At 38.3% G+C, this 26,827-nt stretch overlaps 1 protein-coding gene across 5 annotated transcripts in view; it reads left to right on the top strand.

The window, feature by feature from the left end:
- CCDC85A (coiled-coil domain containing 85A) overlaps positions 1-21,871 on the top strand; it is a 195,638-nt gene extending 173,767 nt beyond the window's left edge. The window contains exons 4-7 of one of the 5 annotated variants that reach the window (XM_021701232.1): positions 11,081-11,215; positions 14,187-14,306; positions 17,742-17,840; positions 21,782-21,871. In XM_021701232.1, coding sequence (XP_021556907.1) covers positions 11,081-11,215; positions 14,187-14,306; positions 17,742-17,840; positions 21,782-21,871 — 444 coding nt within the window. The remainder of the gene's footprint in view (positions 1-11,080; positions 11,216-14,186; positions 14,307-17,741; positions 17,841-21,781) is intronic. The other 4 variants (XM_021701234.1, XM_021701233.1, XM_021701235.1 and 1 more) reach the window with 4 other exon arrangements.
- The last annotated feature ends 4,956 nt before the right edge of the window (positions 21,872-26,827 follow it).

Genomic DNA, 26,827 nt, shown 5'->3' with positions numbered 1-26,827 from the left:
TGCGGGCCATTCATGCAGTCTCTCTTCATGGGGATCTGCAAGGTACTTTGGAAGGAACAAAGGAGTGCAAAGGCTAGTTTGCGTCTCCATCATGTTTCCTGTGGATCAGGAGGAGACCTATAGGAGGGTGAGAAGAATCCTCACTCATCTTTTTGTCTTTGTCACAACGACTGATTGACATCAGAAGAGCCAAGGGGTGGAAAAGAGCTTAAAAAGAGCCAGATGCATTCGCAATGCTTTCATGGCAACTGATGGCGATCTGGCAATTAGGAAACTTCTCTATAGCACTTAATGTTTTCAGAGTGCCTTGCAATCAGGTTTATTAGTCACCCTTCACAGCCGCCACATGAAACTAATTGATAGGGCTCTCCATTTTAGCCTCTCCACTGAGGACAAGTGACTTGCTGAGGGTCAGGCAGTGAGAAGCTTACAGAGCTCATTAGTCTCCGGGTCATTTCTCTCTGGAGCTAGCGAAAGACTTTTTTTTTTTTTAAGGCCACTCTGACTAGCTTAGGAAAACTTATTATTACTGGTTAACCTGATTGTTTTCCAGGATGATACTATTGTAAAAATTCTAACTTTTAAAAATTCCTTTTTAAAATTGGCCTTTTCTAAAGCTTTATGACATTGCTTTTCAGAACTTTCCAGGAAATTTTAGCTGTGCGTTTTATGGTTCAGCCAGGTCTTTACTAGGGTACTGTTCTCAGAATTTTGGACCTAGAGACTTCAGGAGAAACAGAACATTTTAGCCAGGCAGCCTTCGTTTGTGGCATTAGCTGTGGTCAGAATTTGTATGGAGGGGTGAGGGAAACTGCTTTCTATCAGCTATTAATGCTGTCTTTTACATTCAGAATCTCATAGAGGCTAGACAAAAGCAGTGACCTTGCTCTTTGGAATGAGAAATGTTGACCTTTATCGTTAGATCGATGCAGGGATTTGCATTTAAAGATAGGTGATTAGTGGGCTTCCCCTACTTTTCTTCATATAAACAAAACAACCCCTAACAAATATGGAATGGGATTTCTGTAGATGATGGAAAGCTGATTGTTTATACTGGCCATTCTTTCAATACTTTACCCCTCAAATATTTTTTGAGAGCACCTCTTGCATACAGATATTGCTTTAGACAATGGAGATACAGCCCTGAATTCATGCAGCTTACCTTTCAGTGGACTATTATTTTTAAAATGCTAAATATGTGATATGTGGAAGTAATAATTACTTTGAAGGAAACAAAAGCAGGGTACAGAACTGTGAGTGACTGGAGTGAAAGGGTATTTTACATAGAGTTAGAAGAAGCCTCTCTGAGGAAATGACATCTGGAGGAATCAGAAGGGGTATGGGAGAGTATCACAGGAAGTGAGAACAGCAAGGGCAAAGGCTTTCGGTGGGAGTGAACTAGGCATGTGTGAGGAGACAGTTGCAAGAAAGCTAGTGTGGCTGGAATAGAGTGTGTGAGACAGAGAATAACAGGAGGTGAGGTCGGAGACAGGCAGGTAACAGATCCTGTGGGCTTTGTTGACCAAAGTCAAGTGTTTGGGTTTGGGTCTGAGTTTGTGGAGAGCCATTGGAGGAACTGAGCAAGGGTGTGATACATCTAGTTACATTATCAGAAGGTCACTGGGAATGCTAGGTAGAGACCAGACTGAAGAAGTGAGAGGCAGGTAGGGGAGGACATAGGGACACTCATTAGGGAGCTAGATTGGTAGTAGAGGTAGTAGAGGGTAGTGGTAGCTTGAATTAAGTGGTAGAATGAAGATGTTGAGGAAGCATTGGATTCATAGAATATTTTGAAGTAGAGTTGAGAGTGCTTCATGATGGATTGGATCTGGAATATAGGGGAAAGAGGCGGCATGTGGCTTCATAATTTGAGTACTGACAACCCCAGGAAGAACTATTTACATAGGCTGTACAGCGAGTGACAGCCCAGGGGTGGTCCAGTGTGGCAGCCCTGGGAGGAAGCAAGAATGACTCCTTGGATTTTGATCTAAGTAATTTTGTATGATTGGTGGTGCTGTTTATGGAGATGGGGAACACTGGGGGGAACAGGTTAGGAGGTGCAGGAAAGTCAAGTTCTGTGTTGGACATGGTACATTTGAGGTGGACATCTATGAGGAGACATCACCTGCAGTTAGGTATAGAGATGAAAGTCTGGGGAGAGGTCAGGGCCAGAGATACAAATTTGCAAGAATACTTGCCTATGGGACTGAATTAGAACTTCTTGTTGAATGAATGTTGAGGGGAAAAGAGGTTTATGGGCTGTGCCCTGGGACACTCTAAAATTTAAAGATTGGGAAGGAGAAAGTGCCATCCAGACTGGAAGGAAAGGCTCATTCAACCTCTTTAATCTCCCAGAGTTACAGATGATTTGTGTGCTAATTCTGCAAAGTAGTTTTACCCTTTATTTTAACTCTGATGGGTCCTCAACTTACCTTTCTGAATATTATTGACTTAAATGGGCATTTATAGTTTGAATCCAAAACTGTTGCTTTTCGTCATAAGTTATTTATGTCATGAGGTAGGACACACATAAACCTATTTGTAAGTCTCTTTCTTTCTTCCTAGTAAGAGCTATTTGTGAAAAAAGAGTTTTCAAGATGCTTCCTCTTGTGCCCTGATGGTGTTCTCATTAATGGGGGGATTTCATCGCTCCTGGCTTGAGATTTCATTTCCACCACGTTCGCAGAGGCTACGCTGTCTGGATTTGTTTGGGCCGCTCCTGTTTTTGTGAGCCTTCATGCATAAAGTCACTGTGAATCTTCCAAGATGGAGCATCCAACAAATGGCATGGGCAGAACTGCAGTCTCTCAAGCTGCTGTGCTCATTGGGGGTATACATACGCATTCCAGAGAGGTTGCAGCCCTGGGATGAAGCTGACTCTACCTCTCTGTCTACCTCTCATCTTGACCTTCCCATTTTGTGCTGGGGTGGGGATTGGGGGGAGGGCCTTGTAGAAAAAGAAGGAAAAGAAGATTCTTCCTCTTGCCAAAGCCAGGGCAGCCAACGCCACCTCACAGAGTAATATTTCTCAGTCAACTCAGCAAGTATTTCTCTTAAATAGTTGGTTAGTCCCTGGGGCTCTAGCTCTGCGCACGTCTACACGTCTACCACCGGGCTCTGAGGAGTGCTGGGGGATTTAACGCCAGCATCAGCCGGCTCTGTTCAGCAAGCCAAATGCAGGGTTTAACTAGCGTTCCTTTTTTGCTTCAGTGTCTACGCGCATTTCAGCTGCAGGCCCTGACTCTCCGTCCTACTCCGGCCTCCTCGACCCCCATTCTTACGAGCCTAAAAGTATTCAGATATGTTTTTCTCAGCAAAAATGCCATCAATTTTCACTAATTAGTGTCAACCTGATTGGAAAACCACTTAAATGTATCATTATTTTTTTCCTAGAAATTTCAGTGTTTCTCACTGGGGATTGTATGGTTAACAAAAGACAAGAATTTAGCACATAAACTCATTACCTAGAAGCAGAATGTACGTAAATGTAATTGTTCACATTTCCTACCTATTGTTTAACAGCTTTTTTTTTTTAACCAGGCCTTCATTGTTATTCTTTGTCTGCTGTCACTCTGGCTACAGCCATACAGGGTGTTTGCTGTCTCAGCCCTTTCAAGATAGGGATTCTTTTCTTCTGGGGTTTGCCCTCTCTAATTCTTGTAAAAAGGCATCGCATTAACCTCTGTAATTATTTTATTTTTGAAACTGTATTTCTATATCTGCAAGTTTCACCTAGAGTTACAGGTACTTCAAAATTACTTTGTTGTTCTCCCGAGAACACTGTATTATTTGATGGGAAATTTTCATCATGGCATGAAGTTACAATCAGTTTTCATTTAAAGATTTTGCAAGCTCTTTTACATGCCAGAAGAAAACCATCGTGGGGTTATCTGTGAGAGAGATGTTTTGGGGCTTTATATTGTTAATTACCTCTTTCATCTTGATTTTCAAATCTGATGAAGGAGTTAGATACCTGACTTGCAGTGGCATTGTCTGGCCTGGTTAACGGCATGACCATGTAGCTAGTGCCCCACCAGCAAGCTGGGAGCCATCCTGGATTCAGATTACCTCAAAGGCTCACAGGGCTCTGCCCTGCAGTCCATCAGTATTATCCTTTTCATTCCTTCCACTGTTGCCTGGGGGGGGGGGGGGGGGGCAGGCAGAGAGTGATCATTTTTCATTCGGACTCCTCTTTCGATCTCTTAATCGGACTTCATCCCAACCAGTCTTGTCCCACCTAGATCATTCTCCATGTTATAAGTAGAAAGGCCTCTAAAACACAAATCGGGTCTTGTCACAGCTCATGTCTTAGCATAGAATAAATTTAAAATCCTTCACATGGTGAAGTTTCTCCACAATCTGACTCCTGCCTTTCATGTCCGCCTCAGTTCTTGTTCCTCTCACATCCTTCTGAACCACTTCTGTTCTGATTCCCTGAATGGGGCAAGTGTCTAAAATTTTAGGTTCTTTGAATTAAAGCTCCTTGCCATCTCTTCTGTTACTCTACAGACCTCAATCTTAGCCATTATTTGGCATACAAAATGAAGAATGAGTGAATAAATTTTACCTTCTGGTTTCCCTGGCTGGGAACACTTAGAGATTGGCCTACACTTAAAGAAGTTGAGAATAGTATCTCTTTTGATGATATTTTATTTTTTACCACTTGATGTTTGGCATTATGTAATGATTTTGATGAGAACCAGCATATACTTTGGATGCCCTGGTCGTAAGTCTATTTCTACTTTTGGTCTACTAACCATCCCCAGTGATCTTTTCAGTTGCTATTTTAACATATTGAGCTTTACTGTAGCTTTAGAAATAGAAGTGATTCAAGATTTTCAGGATGAATTTATTTTGCTCAAATATGAGTTACCTGGGTAATGAGAAGGAAAAAAAAATAATGGGAATTTAGTTGGAGTTTAACTTGCCAAAATATGGACCATCACAGAAATGGAGTTTCACTTCTTGATTCGGGCCACGCTAGCACTCTAGAGGTGTGCTTTAGTTACTTGACAAGTAGTTGAGTGGCTTCTAATTACCAAATGTATAGACACACGAGTAAAGCATTGACACAACTGTTCTTGAGATGATAAAGGAAAAGCCACAGTCTCACACCTAGATTTTGACCATCCAATAATATCTTTATTGAGCAACTACTATGTGCACCTAGGGTACTAATCATCACTATTGCAAAGATCGTAAAAGTCAAGTACAATGACCTCAAGGGGCTCAAAGATACATGAAATCTTACTGTAAAATGTGATAGGGCTTAAAACCGCGCTATGAACCAGATTCTTATCAGTTCACCTTAAGGTGAGTGGTCAGAGTAATTATATTCATCTGTCAAACAATGAAAGTAAAGTCCATATGATCATTACTTGTGCATCAGCAAAGCCAGGATTGAAGCAAGTTTATTATTTTTTTTTTAAGATTTTATTTATTTAGTTGACAGAGACACAGCAAAAGAGGGAACACAAGCAGGGGGAGTGGGAGAGGGAGAAGCAGGCTTCCCGTGGAGCAGAGAGTCCGATGCACGCCTCGATCCCAGGACGCTGGGATCATGACCTGAGCTGAAGGCAGACGCTTAACGACTGAGCCACCCAGGTGCCCTGAAGCAAGTTTTTAAGATACCTATTTCAGGATGAGAGAGGAAGAGAGAATTATGAATATGAATGAATAGAAACCAGAACCAAAAGAGGGACATCCTGGATCACACTGGTATGGTATCAAGAAAAGCATAAGATCCAGAAAAGTATCACTGAACCCAAACTCAAATAGAAGAAAGTTAGAACAGGAAATAGACTATTCTCTTGAAAACTGAATTTATCTGGAGCCCTATCGTATTTCATTTAGAGCATGACTCTTAAATTTTTCCAAAGTGAATTGTCAGTAATTCCCAACAGATTCTTTAGGAGACTTTGTAAAATTCAAAGTTTCAAAATCCTTGGGTTATAATTCTAGATGCAGACTTGAAGTAACTGTTGTGGCCACAGTTACGTGCCTTGAATGGAGAAAGTCAAATGAGCACAGAGCTGATGTTCAGCTGGTATACACTGGTTCATCTGTATCAGTTACTAACATTAACACACTTTTATTACGATCCTCCCCCCAGACTCTGAGCCATTCCAGACAACTGGATCCTCCCCAGGATCTCTTTGCAGCCCAGGAACTAAGCAGAGGGTACATAGGAGATCTCCGAGACTGCAATGCAAAAATTATGGAGCATAAATTATTCAATTACTGAGAACAGCACCAGGCCAACAGTTAGTGTCTTAATAGGTATTAACATGTAGTAGGAGCTCATATTAGCTAGTCTTAATAGTCTTTTAAATGACAGCATTTCGGAGAGTCCTAACATGTAGCAGGAACTCCTGGCTGACTACTCTGAGGACTCAGACACGCCCTCAGGAAGTCTTCTATCTGTTGAGGAGGCAAGCCCATAAACAGAGTACAACCCTTTGCTACGTATGAAGGAGAGTGTGGTCGCCAGTCGGGTAGGGATTTCTGATTCCCTCTGCACATCACACAATGCTCTCATCTGCCCCGGGATGTTGTTTCACGGTCAGGGCCCTCATTTCTATTTGCTGGCAATTGTATTTTTTCCTAGTGTGACTGCTTAAAATTGAGTGCAGAATCTCTACCTGCCGTATTGCTTAAGGAAGCTTTATTTCATCATTTCCACAGAACGCCTTCTGCCACTTTTATTCTCTGTGGGATTGGTGTCTCGATTCTTAAGGTGCTTGCAACATGCTGTCTCCTCTCAGAGAGCTCTTTGTTCTTTGGACCACTGCCCTGTGTTGCCTATTTGTATTCTTTTTCTGCTAGCCTTATTACCAGTAGGCTGTTGGGGTATTTTTAATTCTTTCCTTTCTGTCAGAAAGAGCCATTTCCTATTTGGGATTGGAAGATAGATGTCTTTATACTTAGACCACTTGAGGGCTGAAGCTGAGAGTTTCCTTTAAAATCATCACAAGCTCCAAATCATGGGGGCGACTTGTCCTCGTCTGCAAAATCTATGAAGCTGTCATCAGAAATTTGGCTTTGCCATTTTCCAACACAGTTCTCCTTCTCTAAATCAGAGTTTCTCAACTTGAGCACTATTGACCTGGATAATTCTTTCTTGTGGGGGCCGTCCTGGCATTCAGCAGCATCCTTGGCCTCAACCCATAAATGCCCATAGAAATTGCCCATCTTAACAACTGAAAAATGTCTGCATTTTTGTCTGATGTCCCCAAAGGAGGGCCAGCTCACCCCAGGTCGAGAACTACTCTCAATAATAAACACGTGAAAGTAGGTTGACAAATTATAAAATGTGTTGATAAGCAAAGCAAACACATTCATGATAAGGACAACAAATAGCTGCAGAGCACTTAATGTGGGCGAGGTGCTGTTTTAAGAGCTCTTTTCATATAAATAGCCTCATCGAGTGAGGTACCATTGTACCATAATTACCCACACTTTATAGATGGGGAAACTGAGGCTCAGGGAGGTCACATACCTGCCAGCTGTCTGAGCAAGAATCTGAGCCCAGGCAGTGTGACCCTCCTAGAGTCCATGACTTGAACTTACTGGGCTGCTCTTTATACAAAAAGTTATTGGATCAGATATCTACCTGGCGTAGCATGGGATGTTACCTTTGGTAGGTGCTTAGTAAATATTTAAGTGAATAAATGAGTAGCTATCAATCCAGGAAATTACTTAATATTTTAAATCAGTATTGAATAGATTACTTTAGTTCATATAAATTTTAAAAATGTACTTTTGTTTGAATACAATCAACTAAATATCATGCATTAGAGCAAAGCAGAGGGTCTTTTAGCATTTCTAAGCTCATTCACAGGTTTGTCAAGGTAACCTCTAAAGCTTCTGTTTGTGTGCTAGTGCGATTTTGTAGCATGTCAGAATGAAGACTGGTCAAACTGAACAAAGTAGTATTTTCCTGATGAAATTAAGCAAAGCATTTCCCTGTGTCCCATAATAAGGAAAGCAAATCCATCCTCCTTCCTAAACTAGGTATGCATTCTGATGCACTGTTTGATAGTTTGACCTAGCTTTAGATCTTATTAAAAATTGAACATCTTTAACTAACAGGAAACCACTTTAGCCGATCGATCTTTAGCTTTCCATAGTTGGCTTCCTATAATAGATAAGAGGGCCGGGATCTAAAGTTTGTTATAAATGCATTACATCTGATTTATATCTAAGTGAGAAGCCTGTATTTTATATGATAAAATATAAAAACATATTTTTTGTGTTCAAAATTTTTTTTAATATGTCTTCTGTAAGGCCAAAGAATGGAAACTTCTAGAATGTTAATTAAAATAATAAAATATAACCATAAAATAGCAAGAAGACAACTTAATCACAATAGCTTCATCTTGTTGGTTCTCTTAAAACCCCTATTATGAAGTATAATAATTTTACTCAATGAGACCATAAGTAATATATTTTCTTGTTTAGATGATCTTTTAAAAAATTTGAGTGGCTTCTTATGTTCCCTTAATTCTGAGGGGAATTCTGTTATTGTAAGGACAATATTAGAAAATATCTCAAGTCTCAATTTTCTTGGAAAAACATTTTCCAGATAACATGTGATAAAAGGCATAACAGTACCAATACATTTTATCTTCTTCAGTGATAGTAAGGGATATTTTTGTGTCTTGATCTAGGGTGTTTGCTTATAGCACTAGATTTCATGATTTCTATAATGAGTACTTACCACATAGTAAGTAATCTGTAATTTACCTCCCACACAGTCTTGACACAGAGCATTACTTTGCTATTAGCATTTAGAGTGGGTCCTCCTGATACCTCAATTAATTTATGGGTTACTCTACATACCTGGATATAAAGGAGCTGATTTCTAGGGGATTAGAAGGGTCATTCAGGCATTCTTTATAAACTTGGAATTTTGGAAAACTGAAGAAAACAGAACTAAGCAAAATAGAACTCCTCAGAAAATAGAAAGTGACTTTTTTAAGGTTTGGAGTTGTTCTCCCAGTTGATGGCCAGAATCTGGGTTCCCCCACTTCAAGCTCTGAATTGCCAAAAATAATTCTACCTACAGAGTTAGTGAGGCTCATTACGTTTTATGAAGTAGCCTTCAGAAAAGAGCATCATTGACAATTATACAGAGCTAGCAGAGAGCTAAGCTTTCATTAGCCCATAAATACCATTCAATTTACTTGAAGGTCAAAATGATGGCCAGTCCAGAACACATCTTTCCGTGACCCGGAGTTTTTTTTTTTTTAAGTTGCCCACATGAGTAGAAAGTCAATAATCCTGATTCTAAGAGTATCTTTCCCTTTAAAATGGTTATATCACCAAGTAGTTTATTCTTCCACAAAAATCTGGCCCATGTATATTGCCCCCTCTTATCAGATTAATACTACTATGCAATCTATATTTAATGTCTTAAAAGAACCGTTTAAAGATGCTGAAAGGCACAGCTATTATTTCATGTTGTATCTACTTTACAAAAGTGGGGAAAGGTGGTAGCTAAAGGGCAGCTCCTTCCAGCAGGCCTCTAAATGGCTATAGATGTTACCTTAGATTTCATGGTTATGATAATGAACTTGTTACAATGGAGAGACATTGAAGTTCAATCATTAAGGAAGAACGAAAGTAGGAATCCCTGTATGTCTTACTCAGTCACTGAATCCAAAAACATAAGATCTGAGAGATGTTTAAGTAATGAAGGGAACCAAATCTGGAAGATAGGACTCGTTTGTAAAACAAAACAAAAAGGCAGTACTTTTTAATAATCATCTCAAGAATAGAACTATGCAAATTGGGGGGGGGGAGAGGTGGATTTTGAGCCATAAACTAGATTATAAATTATTGGATAGAATTCTTTTGATGGGAAGAAATTAGACACTGACACATGAGATGATCACTGAAAGCCATGTTCAAATCTGTGTTGCTTACAATGAAATGATCATCATAGTCCAAATATATAATTTTCTCTGTTATATGTGAGGAATACGTGTGGCTGACTTATTTAATAGGTAACTGGTTCCACTGATTCCACAGATTCAGAAGAGAGATTTGCCAGTACCAACTGCTGGTCATCATCACTCTTTTTTTCATCGTTCAACCTCCAAACATTGGAGAAGAGTGAAAATTAGACCAGTGCTATTCACAATACAGCACATGCTTCTAGGAAAAGAGATCGGTGGGAACTGAAGAATTATGGTGTCATTTTTTAGTGTCCTAAAATTATACATTCAGACACTGGAATTTGGGGACCATTTGAATTTTCTATATTTAAAAAAAATGCTTATTCCTTAGGACATAGCACACCTAGATAAGGGTCTTAGTGAACGTCGTCAGGGAGAGGAAATTGTTCAAGTGAGTTCATTTTGCTTTTGATAATTTTAATAAAATTATGCTGTTTAGTCATAGAAAAAACTGAAAATTAGGGGAAAATTTTTATTTATCTGCTATCTCTAGTTCTAACCAGTATAGAAATTTGGAGATTAACTAATAGAAATTTTGATAATGATGTATATGTCCCATGTAAAATATTTTAACGCAGCAATGACCTTAGCTTGTTACATACTCTTCAATGTGCACAAATGTTGCTGAGAATTTGATACAGTGCCAGTTTTTCTAAGTATTACTGAATATATCTACCCACCTTGTGTTTCTTAAAAAAAGAGCATAGTGCTCCCAATTGCATTTTGAATAATTTCTGTTAAGTTCTGAAGTTACACAGTTTTAAACACTAGGAAAACTTAACGGTTAATTCTCTGTTTCTCATAAGTAAAACCAACAAAACAAAGTTGTCTAAGTAGCTTCAGTGTTTTGTTTCATTTTGTTTTTTTTGAATTTTGGCATTATCATCTACCTCTTTTCGATAGCTTAAGAATTAGTCAAAACCTTTTTTAAAAAAATCAGCATTAGCTCTAATAGGACTCTGTTTTTATTTTAATTTTTCCCCTAATTCAAGGTGCATGTTACAGCTTACCATTGTGGTCATTGTGGTTCATTTCATTAAGCTTCTTGTTCTATCTGCTTTCTTGAGACTTGGGAAAGAGTATCGTTCTGAGTGATTGTACTATATTGTTCCAAATATAAGGCCACCCAGAATAGAAGGCAACCTCCAACTAGAAACAGCTCAAATATGGAGAAAGGCTGGGGTCCCAGAGCCCGGCGGGTCTTGCAGTGGTGGCAAGGGTGCCGAGGAATAGGACGATGCCTGCCTACTCTCCCGGTGAGTGAAGATGAGTCAGCTGCTGCGTTTGCTTGTGCATACAGATGGCTTCTGTTGCTAGAGGAAGAGTTACACTGGGGTGGGAGAGAGTAAATCTGTACACGTGAAAGAAAGGTGCTGTGTGTGTCTGAATCTGGGGAGGGAAGCTGGGAGTAGAGTCGTTCATCTCCTAATCGGTCAGCGTCAATGTTGTTATTTATTTTTCCTGAACTTGGGGTTGAAAGTTGAATAACCCCATGCACTGGAGATGCATGGAAGGTACCCTGCACCTTTCATGAAAAGTTTAAAAGGTCCATGGCCATGAAAATGAATCGTCTGTAGACCAGCCCAGAAAACTATTCCTTGCCCTATAAAAGTGCTCGCTGACCCAAGAGGTGGTGTGTGCACTCTGCGATCACGAGTCGTTTGGAAACAAGCAACCCGGAAGCTGGGAGTCACATTTCCAATTTTATTAAGATTTTCTTCTTTTTAAATTCCCTGTCTCCTGAGCCAGCCAAGTTACAATTTAAACAAACAGGCTTAATGTTATTGTAATAAATTGCAAGGGACTGTTTCAAATCAGTTGTTTCACTAACATTTCACTCAGCATATTTTAAAAATAGTTACGTGAAAATGTATTAGTCAACTGAGAGTAGGTAGATAATTCTCCAGATATCAGTCACAAAGATATATAGCCTTTTATTTTAGAGTAATTAAATGGGATGTGATAGAATGAAGTGCTTGATTGTGTTATAATCTAGAAAACAGTGGAGCACACATTGGTGTACAACTTTACCAGGCATTTGCTTACCTTTGCGACTTTACAATAACCACGTGAAATATGAACCTTGATCTTTCCAGTGACCTAGTCCTTGGCTTGCCAAGAAGACTTGAAGTAGAGCTTTAATCCTTGAATGAGTTTTCCCCACTGTGCAGTTCCGACTTTAGGTATTGTTATTATTAAAAAAATAAGAGAGTGTTTAAGGGAAGAACAGGACTCTCCTTAAGTTTAAACAATGCCAACTTACCCAAAGGATTTGGTTTAGGGAAACCAGTTATCATTAATTTTAGAAATTCTTTTAAATCTAAATGTCCTGAAAGATCGAAGGCCCCATGCCCAAGCAAAAGCATGCTAGAATTGATATGCCTACCATTTTGCCAGTTTGGGAAGGGAACATTTGAAACAGAAGGGCTGGGCAGCAGAAGGTTGGAAAGGAAGAGTTGGAAGGAGGAATAGCCGAGAATTATGGCCTGCCCAGTGAGATTACCAGTTAGAGGGCCAACTGCTTTGCGTTGGTGGGTCCTAAATGAGAAGTTTGCAGTGAACTCCGCATCACCTCAGAGCCCTTTTCAAAACCATTCCTAAGGGTGGTAGCAGGTAGGGAAAGAGAATAGTAGGGGACCAGAGCTATTCAGAGAAGAGCTTCCTTTAGAACTCCTTCATTTTGGAAACATTTCATCTCTACAGAGGAAGAGGATGTCCAAAATCTGGTGGTAATGTTGGGAGTGGGGGTGGGAATGGTAGGCCCCTTCACCACCTTTAAATTTCTAATAAGTTCCCTTCTATTATTTGTATTGGGCACTATTATGTCCGATTTGATCTGAATTACAAATACAGGAAAACATAGACATTTTTCCCCCAGAAGGTGTTGGGGCTATTATAATTGGCTTTCCTGTGTCATCACCTGCTATTAACATAATTAGTAGCAGTGGAGGACAGAGCTGGAGAGGTCCTCTAAATGTCCTATTCCACAGCTTCCTCTCCCTGGTGGCTAGTAAGGGTGGGGGCAGGACCTGATTTGATTTCATAATTCTTTGAGCAAGGAAAAGAACATGGCTCCAGTTGGCTTGTGAGGTGGCAAGAATAGCCTTCAAGGATGTAGGAAGAAAGGACAGTGACAAGGGAAGGGGGAAGATACCCCAAATTGCAAAAATGATAATCTTTGTAAAAATCAATGAGAATTGTCAATTTCTCTACAAATAGTATGGTCTGCATAAAACCCATACTTATAACTGTTGCTGCTCTCAGATTTTCCCTCCCATCCCCAAAATGCACAACACAGAAGCTCTTCTGTAGGTGCTGGAAAATAAATGTCCCTAACCACAGTTGTCTTCCATTTATGAAGCCATCTTCAGTGGCTCCTTCTCAGGGTATTAGAGTCATAAGATCAAGGTAAATGGAGCAATTATTAATCTGTTAGGCATAAAGAAAATATGTAGATTTGTTGGACAGAAATTAAAATCTCTCAGGCCCTTCGAGTGTCATGATCTCCATAAAAACAGGTTTGGAAAATTCCCATTTGGCTGCTTTTTCTAGGAGGGTACATAACTGAAGTTTTCCTTTTCCCCAGTTCCTGTATGGGTGACTATGAGTCTCGTAGGCCAAGTTAAACATGCCCAAGTGCTGGTTTTTCAGCAATGAAGTCAAAGTCAATAATGTACAAATATGTAATTTGTGGCCATAGTTATTTTTTAAAAAAACAAAAAATAATTCTTCCTTAAAGAAAATGCTGAGTTTGGGTAAATCTCTCTGCCTCCAAGAAGGGTTTTATAAGACACACCATTTCTCCAATGCAAGAAGGTGATGTGTGCATATTTTCTGAGACATATGGAATATAGCATTTGTCTTGCTGAGTGAGCATGTTTAACTCAGCTGCTGAATAACTCACAAATTCCCTACTCTTGAGTACCTTTAAGTTTTAAAAATCATTCTTGAAATGTTCTTAAGGGGCATTCCTGAGGGGGCATTGTTCTCTTTGGCAAATCAGAAATGACATCTGGACATGCATAGAGATGGCTCTTGGTTAAGTGTTCTTGCTGGTCAAGCAGCAAGTGTATTCCAATTAACAGGTTGAGAGCATCTTAGGACAGGCTAGAAAAAACTTAACAAAGCGCTGATTCTCATTTGGCAGTGAAATTGAATACTGAATGACGTCTATGCAGTTATAAACGACTTTTGTTTTAATAACAAAGTTGTTGATTTTCTACTAAGGGTTCTTTTAGGTTGTCATCAGGGGCTGATGGGAGTAACAGTCCACCCAACTCTCCAGCTAGCTTCAGTGGACATACCACACCTTCTCAGCAGCCTGAACCCGTGGTACATTCTCTTAAGGTAACCAACTGTGTCCAACCGTTTATCCAGATCTTCAGTTGTGTTGTGGCTTGTTCGCTATAGTCTGGTAGTCCTCACAGTCTTGTTTTAACCGTAGATACTATAATTTTTGAAGTATAATTTTTTTTTTTGAAACGAGTTTGAGTACTCCTGGTTGAAATCTCTAGTTTTATCATTTTGTTTTGAGTAATGTGATTCATATCAATCTGCATCGAAGTTGAAGTCTGATGTGCATGTATATCCATATGTGTAAACTCTCGTTCTGGGTATTTGATGTGCAGTGTCCGTAGCATGCATGTCTTCAAAAGAGGGAGTCAAGAGTTGGCCAAAATAAGGAAGGATACCCGATTTTTCTTTCTTCATGCAATTGAAGTACACGGTGCAACCAACTGAAAGAAAATCTTGAACTAAAAACCTCCTTTATCCCTCATTAAATAGAAATTAGGTCTTCAAACTCTAGTTAATGCTCTTCCATAGAGTAATTCAGAAAGCTAGTTTTATTTTTGGCTTTTACTTCAGATCCTCCAAGGACTTCAAAAAAGATTTAGCTGAAATTTATTTTCTTTGCCAATAGTGAGCTTTCCAATAAATAAGCACTATACATAAAATTAATAATATAAATATTATCTAAGAGAAGAAACTGATGCAGGCAATAAAAATCACCTTAAAAATTACGACGGTTCACTGAAATTTTATCAATACCGTCCTTCAAATGATCTGTAATTCCTAACACATAGCCTTGATCAAACCTTTCTGAGCCATAAAGTAGGCAGCGTGCTTTAGTCCCACACTTGCCATAGGAGTTTCATAGCCTCACTAAAATGTTTTTGGTTTTGGAATGATTTATCAGCAGCAAGAAGATGCACTCTTTTGGAGTGCGCCACACTTCCTTTGGCATGCATAAAGCAAATAAGCAGATAAGAAATTCAAAATACGCATTTGATTTGGTTTTAGCAGGAGATTTAGCTCCCTCAGTCATATTTTGCTGTAACTTCCATGAAATGAGTTGCTCCTCCCAAGCATATACTGCTTGCGGATGAGGGAAGGTAGCAGAACCATGCTGGTGGCCAATGCAATCTTGTCTTGGTTGGAATAACTCACCAAGTGAGCAACCGAGAGGAATTTGCATGGGAAGACACACCAGAATGAGGGGCGCTGCCCTGTATCTGGGGGGGTGCTGATTTATCAACTGACCACCATCTTGCTCTCTGCAGTAGCATTTGGACGCAGTTTAGCATGAGCAGCATGCTAAACGTGCTGTCACTTGAGCATGAACCAGACGCTAGCTATCTGAAAAGCATCCTAGAAATAAAAAATGAGTGGCTTCAATCCTGTAGTGTTAGCGTCTGCACATACTCCAGCAACACATTGCTCTGCTTTTCGGATTGAAAACGGTTTCCACCTGTTGCCTTGTTAAATGGCAAGTGTAGTTTGAATCAGATCAGCATAGTGGATAGCACTGCAATCTTTCCCCAATTTTTCACTGCACCTGTGTTCCTATGGCCTAAAAGGAAGGGACGGGCAAGGGGGAGCTCTTCAATTTTCTCTGAATTTGTTCTCTAATTTTCATATAAAATTTTTATCTCAAGAGAGAAAGATACTATGTTATAATCTGAACATGTTAAGTGTCCTCACTCGGCAGATGGGTAGTACTGAGCAACTGAAGCATAAGGGGAGGCTCTGGAATACAGAATATGTTTGCTTCATGAGTTAACTGTGTCATGAAACAGAAATATGTGCCTGTGGTAAATGCATCTTAGGGATATCACAATGTAAAGGAAGAAATGTAGCCACTCACGCATTTTGTTTTTTAAAGCCCACAGATCCTAGAGGTGATTTATAACATAAAATTTCTCTGTTGTGAAAGAATTAGAACGATGGCTCAGTTTCTCATCTTCTGATAGATTCCAACGCCCCCCCCACCCCCCCCAAAAAATCTCTAGGCTTTAAAAAAACACTGTTGTTGTGGTTTGGGAGGAAAGTGTTGTAAATCAGTGTGAGAAATTAGCCCACTTGTAATAACATCACATTTATCTTTAAAATTCATGCTATTAATTGGAGCTCCACTTCATTTAGTAGAAATTAACTGATTTGAAGTACACTTCTCTGAGGTGCATTAGAAATTGAATTTGTAGGCAAATGAGCTTGTTCCAGGAGTTTTCTATGAATATTCACTGAGCATAGTCAGGATTTCCTCTGAGTGTAGAAAGAATGTGAACGGACTCTAATCGGAGTAGCAGGGTGAGGCTTGTTTCCTACCGTGATATCCTCCCTTAAAGTAGTAGTACCTACAGAGTAATAAAGGCTAGACGTTTTGAGTTAATGAGGGAGTAGTTTGTGAATTAGATTATTGCAGGATTGAACTCCAGTAAATATCCATGTAGACTATCTATGAACTTGACATGAAGGTCTCACTTCATGCTTCATTTATTTTGGCTCAGCTGTTCATTGGTGCCAGTTCTCAGGTGACACCTTTAGGTGTGACCATCAGCATTGACCAGGATGACAACAGAACCAAGGAGTTTAGCAATGTGACAGTTCAGTGGTGATTCTTGGAGGAGCTTTTATGAAAAGCGTTATTTTTGGGGTTTTGTTTTCTTGGGTCTTTTTGCTCTATTGTGCTTTGGCTTATAAGCGGATATAGAAAAAAATAACACTCGAAACCAAAGTTTTCTCCCCTTTTGACCTATAGAAAGTATGGCATGAAAACTTTATAGACATTTGAAGAATTATTGTTTTGAATCCATTTAGAGATAACGTGGAGAAGTGGAATCATAGGCCTCTAAAATTGCTTAAAAGCATCTCCTCCCAACACTTTCTTTGCTCTAATGAAAAATAAAGTGTTGCTCAAATATTTTCACTGTAAGGAGCCAGTTTTTCTCTTTGATATTATCATTTGCATAGGCCTTTTCTAGGCCCTGGGAACATGTCCAGGCAAGAACTGTGATGTCAGTAGCGTCCATGTTCACTCGAGTTCTTATGTACATATTCCTGGGTTCTGACCAGTTTCACCTGTCAGTATCTTTTAGTCCTCTTTTCTATAGGCCATGTCTACATATCATTTGGATTATTTGGCAGATCATTAATTATATGGCTTACCTTTACAGTGGAGCGAGAAATTCTCCAAATGGTTGACATAGTCACGTTATCTTAATGACCCACTTAACTAAATTCATTAATGTCTACGATTAGATACATTCAATTGACTATTAGTGATAAGATTGCTTTTCATGGTCATTTGAAAGTCAGGTAGAATTGATCCCTTTTAGATTTCAGATCAACTATTTTAAAAATTTTGCCATATATTAATCCACTCTGATATGCAGACACGGAGAAAACCAAAGGTTTTACAAAGTGGAGCTCCTTGATGGTTTAATTCATAACTAACAAGTATTTTTCCATGTGAAATTTGCTTTTCTTTTTCAACAAATCCAGGTCTTGGATGTTCAGGAAACTATAGATCGTCAACAGGGTAAAGAGTATGAAAATGACCTTAGTGAGACAGAAAAAGCTATAGTCAGAGAAATGTGCAATGTAAGTTTAATGTGCTTTATTGTGTATTCTGTGTTGAAAGCCCCATCGTAGCTTAGTTACTTTATGAATACCTACTTTTTAAAATGCTGGCCAAATGCCTTTATATTTTTTTATGAAAATAAAACCAATTCCCATTTTTATCTTTAGTATATTTTATTGCAGTTTTATTAACAGTCATAAAATATTCAGGTAAGCGATAATCAGCCACTTCTGGATTCCAGAATGATCTATGAGCATTTTAAAAAATTTATTGTCTAAAATATTGTGCTAATTTTGAGAAATAGGTTTCTGTCTCATACTTTTAAGCAGTACCTAAAAATCAGTGTTTAAAAACCTGTGATAAAACACAGCCTTCTTCAGACTTATTTATAACCATACTTGGGGAAAAAAAATGTGATATGGACACTTCATGTCCTGCAAAGTAGTATCTTTACCTTTCAGTGGTGAATAAGAATGGACACACACAAATCAGAGCAGAACATAGTTAAAAAAAATTGACATGCTGTTTTGATGCATATCAATAATGTGATTTGGATTTTATTATTAATCCCTGGCTAAATTGAGTAATTTGCATAGGTATATCATTTAATCAAGAATATAATTGAAGTTTGTTAGAAAGCTAAAAAGAATATTGTAGGGGAATACATTTGTTAAAAGCAAAAATCAGATTATATTAAGCATTGATTTTAATTGGCTCTATATTGTACTTTTATCCTCATATTCTTTGTCCATTAGGCTATCAAAATTGCTTAGAAATGCTTTTAAGCTATTAGGGCCAGATATTCTCATGTATCTACTTCCCTGAGGTGTTCTTGGAATCCAGTAAATGTTTTAAGTCCCCTGGGCATTTTATATGTGCTGGGGCCACAGTTTTAGTCTCCTGCTTAATTCTTTCCATGTTATTTTTCTTTCCTGCATGTTTTCATCTGTTTTCAAAAGGTCATTGGTTCGAGAAGTCGTAATTTCCCCTAATGCACCACTCTTCACACCTTCTGTAGCTTTTCAGCCTGTCCTTAGGGTTTTCAATTTGAATATTTCCTTCAGATCAATTAAAAAAGTTAAGCTACACACCTTAAAAAAAAAAAAGCCTGTTGCTTCTCATCTGTTGACTACAGAATGAGAAATAAAGTTCAGATGTTAGGAATTCTAGAACTGGAAGGGAGCACAGCGATCATTCCGCAGGTGGTTCTCCAAATAGTACAACAGGATCCTTTGTAATTCAGATGGTGGAGTTTCACCACAGCCCCTGAGCAGGTTGGAGAGGAAGCTCTGGATATGATCCCCACATTTGCATTTTATGTTTGAAGAAGCTAAAATCCCAAAATAAAGTTGCTTGCTCGAATTGTTCTCTAATGAACAGTAAGTCAGGACTATACCCAGATGTCCTTGGAATACTAGCAATCACCACTTTTCCAAATGGGGTAAATCTGGGGACTTCCATTTTCTTTCCCCAAGAATGAAAAGCAATGCATCTTCCAGAAATGTGTGAAGTTCTATAAAAATACAAGTCAGGATTGGTTGTTTTCTTGCCTTTTTGTTTTAGATATAAGACTTCTGGACACTAGAAAATTCATTTCTTAGTCACAGAAGAAACGTATTAATGGACTGGGTCTCGATTAGTTCGTGTTGATCTTTTTGTAGGCCTATATTTCCAAAAATGCTTCAGAAGACCATATGCAGTGCAGTGGTGTTTTTCCCTGTAGAAGGTATTTTCAGGAAGCCAAAAGCTTGCCCTCCTTGTTTGCCTTTAGCAGTTCTTTACGGGTCCTTGTCTACTTTTGTCTTTGATTCCCAAAATTTGATGAAAAAAATGCAAGCCAACACCAATCTGATGATTAGTACTCTTACATTTGGAAACTTGTTAAAAGCTAAGACAAAAAGATGTTGATTTAAAATATTTTTGTCACCATTACAAATTATTTGAACATCGAACACACACAGTGCATACCGGAGAATAAAGGGAAAAACGGTGAGAAATTTTCACAGATAATTTCTTAGAAACAAGCTAAGGTTGTTAAACCTAGTAGAGGAACTATGTGCTTTTATAATAATGTCACAGAAATGGAGTTTTCTTATAATGTGAGATCAGTTCGAAGACTCAGAACTTAGGATAGTAAGTTTTGCCTGTTTCTGGTGTTCCTCCTGGAGATCAGTTGTCAACATCTGTACAAGGAGTCCCAAGGAAGTGACTGTTAACATCATGTTGATTAGTAAGAGGTGCTTTTATTCTCTTCCCAAATTGTGCCACAAAAATAATTTACAGTTTCTTAAAGTGCAGTATATTTCTCTTTTTGTAATAATGGTATTTTTTTTTTTTTTAGGTCTGTTTGGCTCTTATAAATTCCCTGAGAACAGCTGAAATATTTGGTGGACTCAGACACCCACCTATTCTTTTAGTTAACAAGTCACTACTCTGTGTCTACCTTAGTATCACTGGCTCATTTCAGAGTTCTGCCTTCTTGGACTCTTTCACCACATAGTAATTTCAGGGTTAAGGCCTATGGTATCCTACAATGGAATACTTGGAGAGCGCTTGCAGTTTGGAGTTGTAACCATCTAATGCTTTGTGTCAGTGCTCCTGGAGGTCTTTGGCTTAGCAGCAGAGGATAGAGTCAGACATTCAAAGCATTCTGGTCAGCTGTATTTGTATATACCATGTAAGGCTAGAAAGGGTAAGTCTGTAGCATCCCTTAGCTCCCTGATTCAGTGTTTGTACCTTTTCACTATTAAGAAATGAGAATTTCCCTAACTCCCCTGTGGGCAGCTTGAACCCTCCATTGCTAGATCATTCCTTTCCTACTATTTAAAGACCATTAGTACACTCTTCAAATAGGACAGGTCATCTCTGCCACATAGTTGTGTCCGCAAGAAGACAAATGGCTTCATTGGCTTAAGAATATAAGGTGCTGTCTACCTTCATTCCTATGTATAACAATGAATAGTATTGGGTTACCCTAGAGTATCTGCTCTATTTAAAATAAATGCAAAAAAAAAAAAAGTCTATCAATAATGAACCCACTGGCGTGTTCATGTTAGAGCTATGTAAATTTTTAGGGAAAGAATCAATCTGAAAATAATCTTTATAGCGAATCACCCTAAGGAGGGTAATGACTGTTAATCTGGGGAAGGAGGGTGCATTTTCCAATTAGCATTAGCATATTGGTATATCATTGGTGAATTCCATGGTTTTACTTTATATTCTTAATCTCATCTTTTGCTCTTGTCCAAGATGACCCAATTTTTGACATTGTATCTACTTATTCTTGAATGTATTAATATTTTCCCTGCATTTGGATGTTCTCTGCTTCGATAATCTGAGATTTTATACTATTTGGTAGCTAAGATTTATGACTGAGGGCCCCCCCACTCTATAGGGAAAGCCAGGGAAATTGACTAGTGGCCCTAAGGCTAGTAGTTCAGGGCTTAAATAGCTCAAGAACAAAAACTTCCTTTTCCTTAGTGGATTAAACATTGTGGTATCCCTGGTTCAAGATGTAGGATATAGAAACCAGGATGATTTTGCTCATGTGTTCTTAATTCTGGCTATACAGAATTATATTAGCTTAAAAAAAATAAATGACCATGCTTCCCCTCTACCAGTGCAGTCAGAGAGTGGGAGTTACTGTGTAAGCTTCAAGTGCACAGTGTACAGCTTGAGTTGCAGACCACTCATGAACTAGAGTAAGTTGGCACGTCTTTCTTGAATTTTGACCCTGATTGCTGACAAAGCCTAGTAGTTCCCTCCACTGAGCAGCTCTTATGAGTTAGAAACTTCCATCACATTTCACTGTGTTTGAGCTCATTCATGGAGGTATTTCGTCTCGTCTTCACCTTCCTCTTTGCCCCTTCATAGATCCCCCTTTAAAAACCACAAATCTCTTTGTGAATGGGGCAATTAAGACGCTTATTTTTATTTATTTATGTATTTTACTTTTCTTAAGGTTGTGTGGCGGAAACTTGGAGATGCTGCAGGTTCCTGTCCTGGAATTAGGCAACATTTGTCTGGAAACCAGTACAAAGGACCAATGTGAAAGGCACTCTTTCAAACAAGAGATTACCACTGCCAGAGAGAGAAAAGAAAAACAGCTTGGACTCACTGAATAACCTGGAGTGATTGTATATTGCACATATTTTCCCTCTAAAACCTTTAGTGTTACTGACGCTGTATTTCACGTCTCTCATTTCCATGTCCACAACAGCTCATCTCAAACAGCTTTGAAAATCACCTTTTGGGTACCACTATTTTCATTAGAACTAAAATGTTTTTGACTCCTCAGATCTAAGCTTGTCACTGGGAAACCTGAATGATTAGAAGAATCCAGTAGGGCCTCAATGGGTTTGAAGGAGTTGACCCATTGCACAGAATGGTAGGACTTTCCTAGCATGCTGTGTTGAGGAAGAGGTGTCTTCCAGCTTTCCAAGTTTGGGAGTTGGGCACCTACTTCTTATATTTTAGTCAACAAATTATGAATTCCTGATGCATAGTGAATTTGGATGTAAGATAAGCTTAGGTTTCTGGGATTTTGTTTTGACTGTTGAGGTGCTAAAAATACCACATAAATTCTCTTTACCAGCTAGAAGGGTAGCAAGACTTTGTAGAGTGCTTATCAGAGTACCATTTATTTCAAGTGATCAAGATAAATATAGCTTTTCTTTTAATCTTGCTATATTCATGAAGACATCTCGGGGACATACCAACTTCCATATTCACTCAGTGTATCCATTGATAATATTAATTCAAATTAAAGAACAAGCAAACATAATTTTTCTAAGTGTTTCCAGCTGTGAGATGTCAATTTCTACAATTTAGTTTCTAGATCTGTTATATTTAATAAACTTTATGTAAACTTTAAAATATTGCACTGCATTTATGAAAAAAGCTTTGCCTACAGCAGCTAACGTTTTATGAAACTGACGCATGTCCTTCATTGAGGCTAAAAGCTCTTGTTCAGATTGCTTGAGGTTTGAAAAAGAGGTGTGCTAGCTTTGCTTAGTTTCTTATTTTTGGTATATATATATATATATAGACTGTATTGGAAATGCTATGATAGGTATTTTGTGTTTTTTTAAATGCAATGATAGTTTCTTGTATGAATGTGCCAGAATGCTAAGTTTTTATTGTAGTTTAAAGTAGGAATGCAACAATTCCCAGTTTTTAGATTTCTAACATAGCAGATGTTTATTACAGTGTGTTGTCATTGGTGAAGGAACATGAAGGACTTTCGTTATACTTTTTAAAATGTTACTGTGATGAAAAAACAGCCGTTTTCAGAAAATATTTATGAATTTACTATAGCATTATCTCTAATTATTGTAATTGGCTTACCAGTTAATTGGCTTACCAGTTAAGCTTATCTTTCTTTTTGAAATGTTATATTATTACTCTGTAAAAAAAAATTGCTTGCTATATTTACACCTTCTCTTGTAGAAAAGCTTTCATCCTTAAATTGTTGTATTCCTACGCTCTGAAGACATTTAAAACAAGTTTTTGTGCCTGCAGTAGACACTGCAGAAGCTAATACAAGGAACAGTGGTCTTTTGACAAAATACTTGTGTAAATTTTGATACTGTATTAAAACTATTTTTTTAAAGTTCTGCATAAAATTGAGTATCAAGTATATGTGTTCATCTTAGCAATGGTAATAAATTATCTAATCTCAGTGTTTTTCCTTCAAAATGTTTTTCCTACATTGTGTAGATTTCTAATAGTCGCTAAGTAGCACAATGTTTCTGTATGGTGGTATTAATGATGGTAATACAGATGATTCATTATCTTAAATATGCTAATGAGGGATTTAATATTCACGTTACTCAATTCACGCTGTTCTGTTATAATGTAGTTAAAAATTTATATTCGTATTTAAGAATATTTAAAAATCAGTTATAAAATCTTTCACTTGCTATAATTCATATACATTAAAATTAATTATCATTAAAGCAGTCAACAAGAGGAAATATACTAAGGGGAAATACTGCAGAGTGGAAAACTTGGCCTCTATACTTAAGAAACATATACATATATGACAAAGATAAATTGGCAAATGCACACATACACACCTATTTCTGGGAAACCACTAAGACAGGAATAAGACTTCCTACACTGAGCATTAGCCTCAACTTTAACTGAGTCCCGGGCCTGAATCTTGCTATTACCTAACATGTTTATCAATAAAAATGTGTGGCATCATTCTCTTATGTGACCAGTTTATGATCTCCTTTTCTCTGGAACAAAGGTTAATTTATACATCTTGGCAGAATATCTTTACTGGCCTTGAAGCTGACAGACTGACAATCATAATCTAAGCCTTTCAAATGAATGCCTTTTAAGTTTCTAGCACATGCTCATAGAAAATTCAGATAGGATGTGACATCCAGTAATACATCATTGGATGTGAGCGTGTCATGCATCACATTGGCTGGAGCCAACAGAAAGTATGCTTTATAAAGTACAGCACTGAATAAAGGCTCTTTGGCTTTAGCAAAGCAGACTTTGGGCCAGCAAGTTCAGCATTCACTCTATAATTAGCTCTGTGAGTTCAAACAACTTAACCTTGCTGAGCCTCTGTGTCCTGACATGCTGAAAGGAGAGAACATCTATCTCATTGCCTCGTCTTAAGGTTCCTTAGAGTCTCCATAGTTCCAAAGCTCATGGTCTTGACAGTCCACAAGGAACAATGATAAGTCTTCCAAGACATAGGAGCCTAGACCCATGAGCTGTGGCGAGGTCATACCATTAGGCTAGGAGAAGGAACCACATCAAGAGATTCTAGCTGCACAGTTCAACTTTCAAGCACTGTTTTCTGTAGATCATCCAGTCTATATATCCTCAGGCCTTTTCCTGGCCAATCCCAGATGGCAATGGTGGAAATGGAGAGAAAAAAAGGGATAATGGTCTGATTCTCATAGGAATGATATGTTTGAAAAACAAAATTTCCACAACTATTTAATTCTGTAATTTTCATATCACTGAAAACATTTGAGAATACTTTCACACAAAAATGGTAAAATATCTGCGATAGCTCCCTCCTCTTGCCTTAAACTCCAAAAATGGTAGAAGAGCTATTTAATTTATAATCCCACTAGAACATAACAAATAGTGTACTCTGTGAACCAGCAATTAAGGTAAATTCTTGAGAAATGGAAGACAAAGAGTATCTGGTTGAAACAATGGATTCATTATTCAAAGCACGTGATGGAGGGTATTGTTGACAACAGAATGGCTGCAAGGGTATTCCAAATCAGGCAGAATTTGAACCTGCATTGCATGGGCTTCTGGGGCAACTGACAGTAGTTAAACATTTTAACTCCTGCATATAATCTCTCCCTCCTTGGGTCAAACAGAGAACAAAGGATAATTTCTCCTAGGCCAGAGCAGAAAGTAAAGATACTTGAATTGGAGGCACAGGGCAAACCCTTCCACTTTTTAAACACCCAGAGGAAAAAGGACCATCTGTGCCCAGATCATTAGTACTGACACAGCCTACCTAGAAGTTTGTCCCACCATCCCCCTTACACTTAGGATCAGGTATCTCCCAAACACAGCATCCTGACCCATTTCTTCCAGCAAGTTGTGTGGTAAACACAGGTTAATGAGGAAATATCCATACTAAGATGGGTATACAACCAAGTATCACCCAACATTGGAGGGAAGCCAGGACTATGAATCAGAAGCACACAACTTAATGAATCCAAGGAAAATAAAGAGATTTTCAGAAGTATGACCAGTATTCTCAAAAAGAGGATAAGTATTGCATTCATTATAAAGAATTTCACATCTTGAGAATAAAATGTTAATGTGAAAAACTCAATACATTGGCCATATAGCACAAAGGACACTGCTGAGAGCAATTTAGCAGGCTTGAAGCCAAGAAATTTTGCCAGAATTCAGCGGAAGATTTTTAAAAGTCTGAAAGTTAAGAGAAATGGCTACTATTGTTCCCATAGTGCTTTCCCTTACTTCCTATACCATCTTCCTTCATTCTTCCATCCTTCTCTTCATATTTGTTTTTTAATTGCCTTATTTTAAGTTTTAATGTCAAAGGCTATCTCAAAACCATTTGGAAGTAATAAAACACACATGCAGTATGGTCTCATTTCATTGAGATTTAAGAATGTCCCTTTAAAACAGAAGATCCTCTCATTTTTACAATAGGGTTTTTCCATAGTTTTCATGCCCAAGTTATAATTCCATCTGGTCTCATTACCAAGAAGAATTTTCCTTTCCCATCATAGGACCCTTAGTTTTCTAGATCCTGTTCTGAAGCAATAGCATACAATATACATCATAATGTCCATGGCAACAGATTCATATGCCAATCAGGAATGCAATTTATAGAAGCAGAAAGTGTCTGAAATTGGCCTTTGATTTTATGGACTCATTGTTGGGTTTGGGCCAAGCTGCACGATCTTACCATGGCATTTCAGATAGGCCTTATAAAAAAAAAAAATCTGTTTTCCCTTTGTAGCAATCTAGGTTAGGTGGGAATGGGTTTCTGACAGACCAAGTAACAGTCTCTAGGGTTTTGTTTTTTTTTTTTTTTTAAACCATCACCATTCCCCAGGCTCAGTCTAGTCCTTGTATTAAAAAGCTACACACACACACATGCACGTGAACACATTGATTGGTTACCCAGGATTCATTTTTCTTTTCCTGAGAGCCTTCCTTTGCTTTAGACACATACCCCTCCTCTACACTGTTCCAGTAAATCCAGAGAAGCAGTTTCCAGTTCCAGAGCTGAATCTTGATTAATGCCTAGACTCAAAGCTGGCCTTGGTAATCTCATCCTACATGTTAATAATTGGCTCAAGAAGTCAGTCTTAAGCCAATCAACACATGGCATTCCTATGGTCCAATTGTGGCAATAAGACCTAACAAGGCTCATTTCAATTTAAACTCTTGGAAGAAATTTTATTGGATGGGTAGGGGAGAGGTTTTTTCCTATCTAGTGTTGGATGTGCTAAGAGTTTTCTGTTGCCTATAATCATGT

The sequence above is a fragment of the Neomonachus schauinslandi genome, chromosome 10 (genome assembly GCF_002201575.2).
Source record: "Neomonachus schauinslandi chromosome 10, ASM220157v2, whole genome shotgun sequence".
NCBI classification, from domain to species: Eukaryota; Metazoa; Chordata; class Mammalia; order Carnivora; family Phocidae; genus Neomonachus; species Neomonachus schauinslandi.
This window is presented reverse-complemented; position numbering and strand designations above follow the sequence as displayed.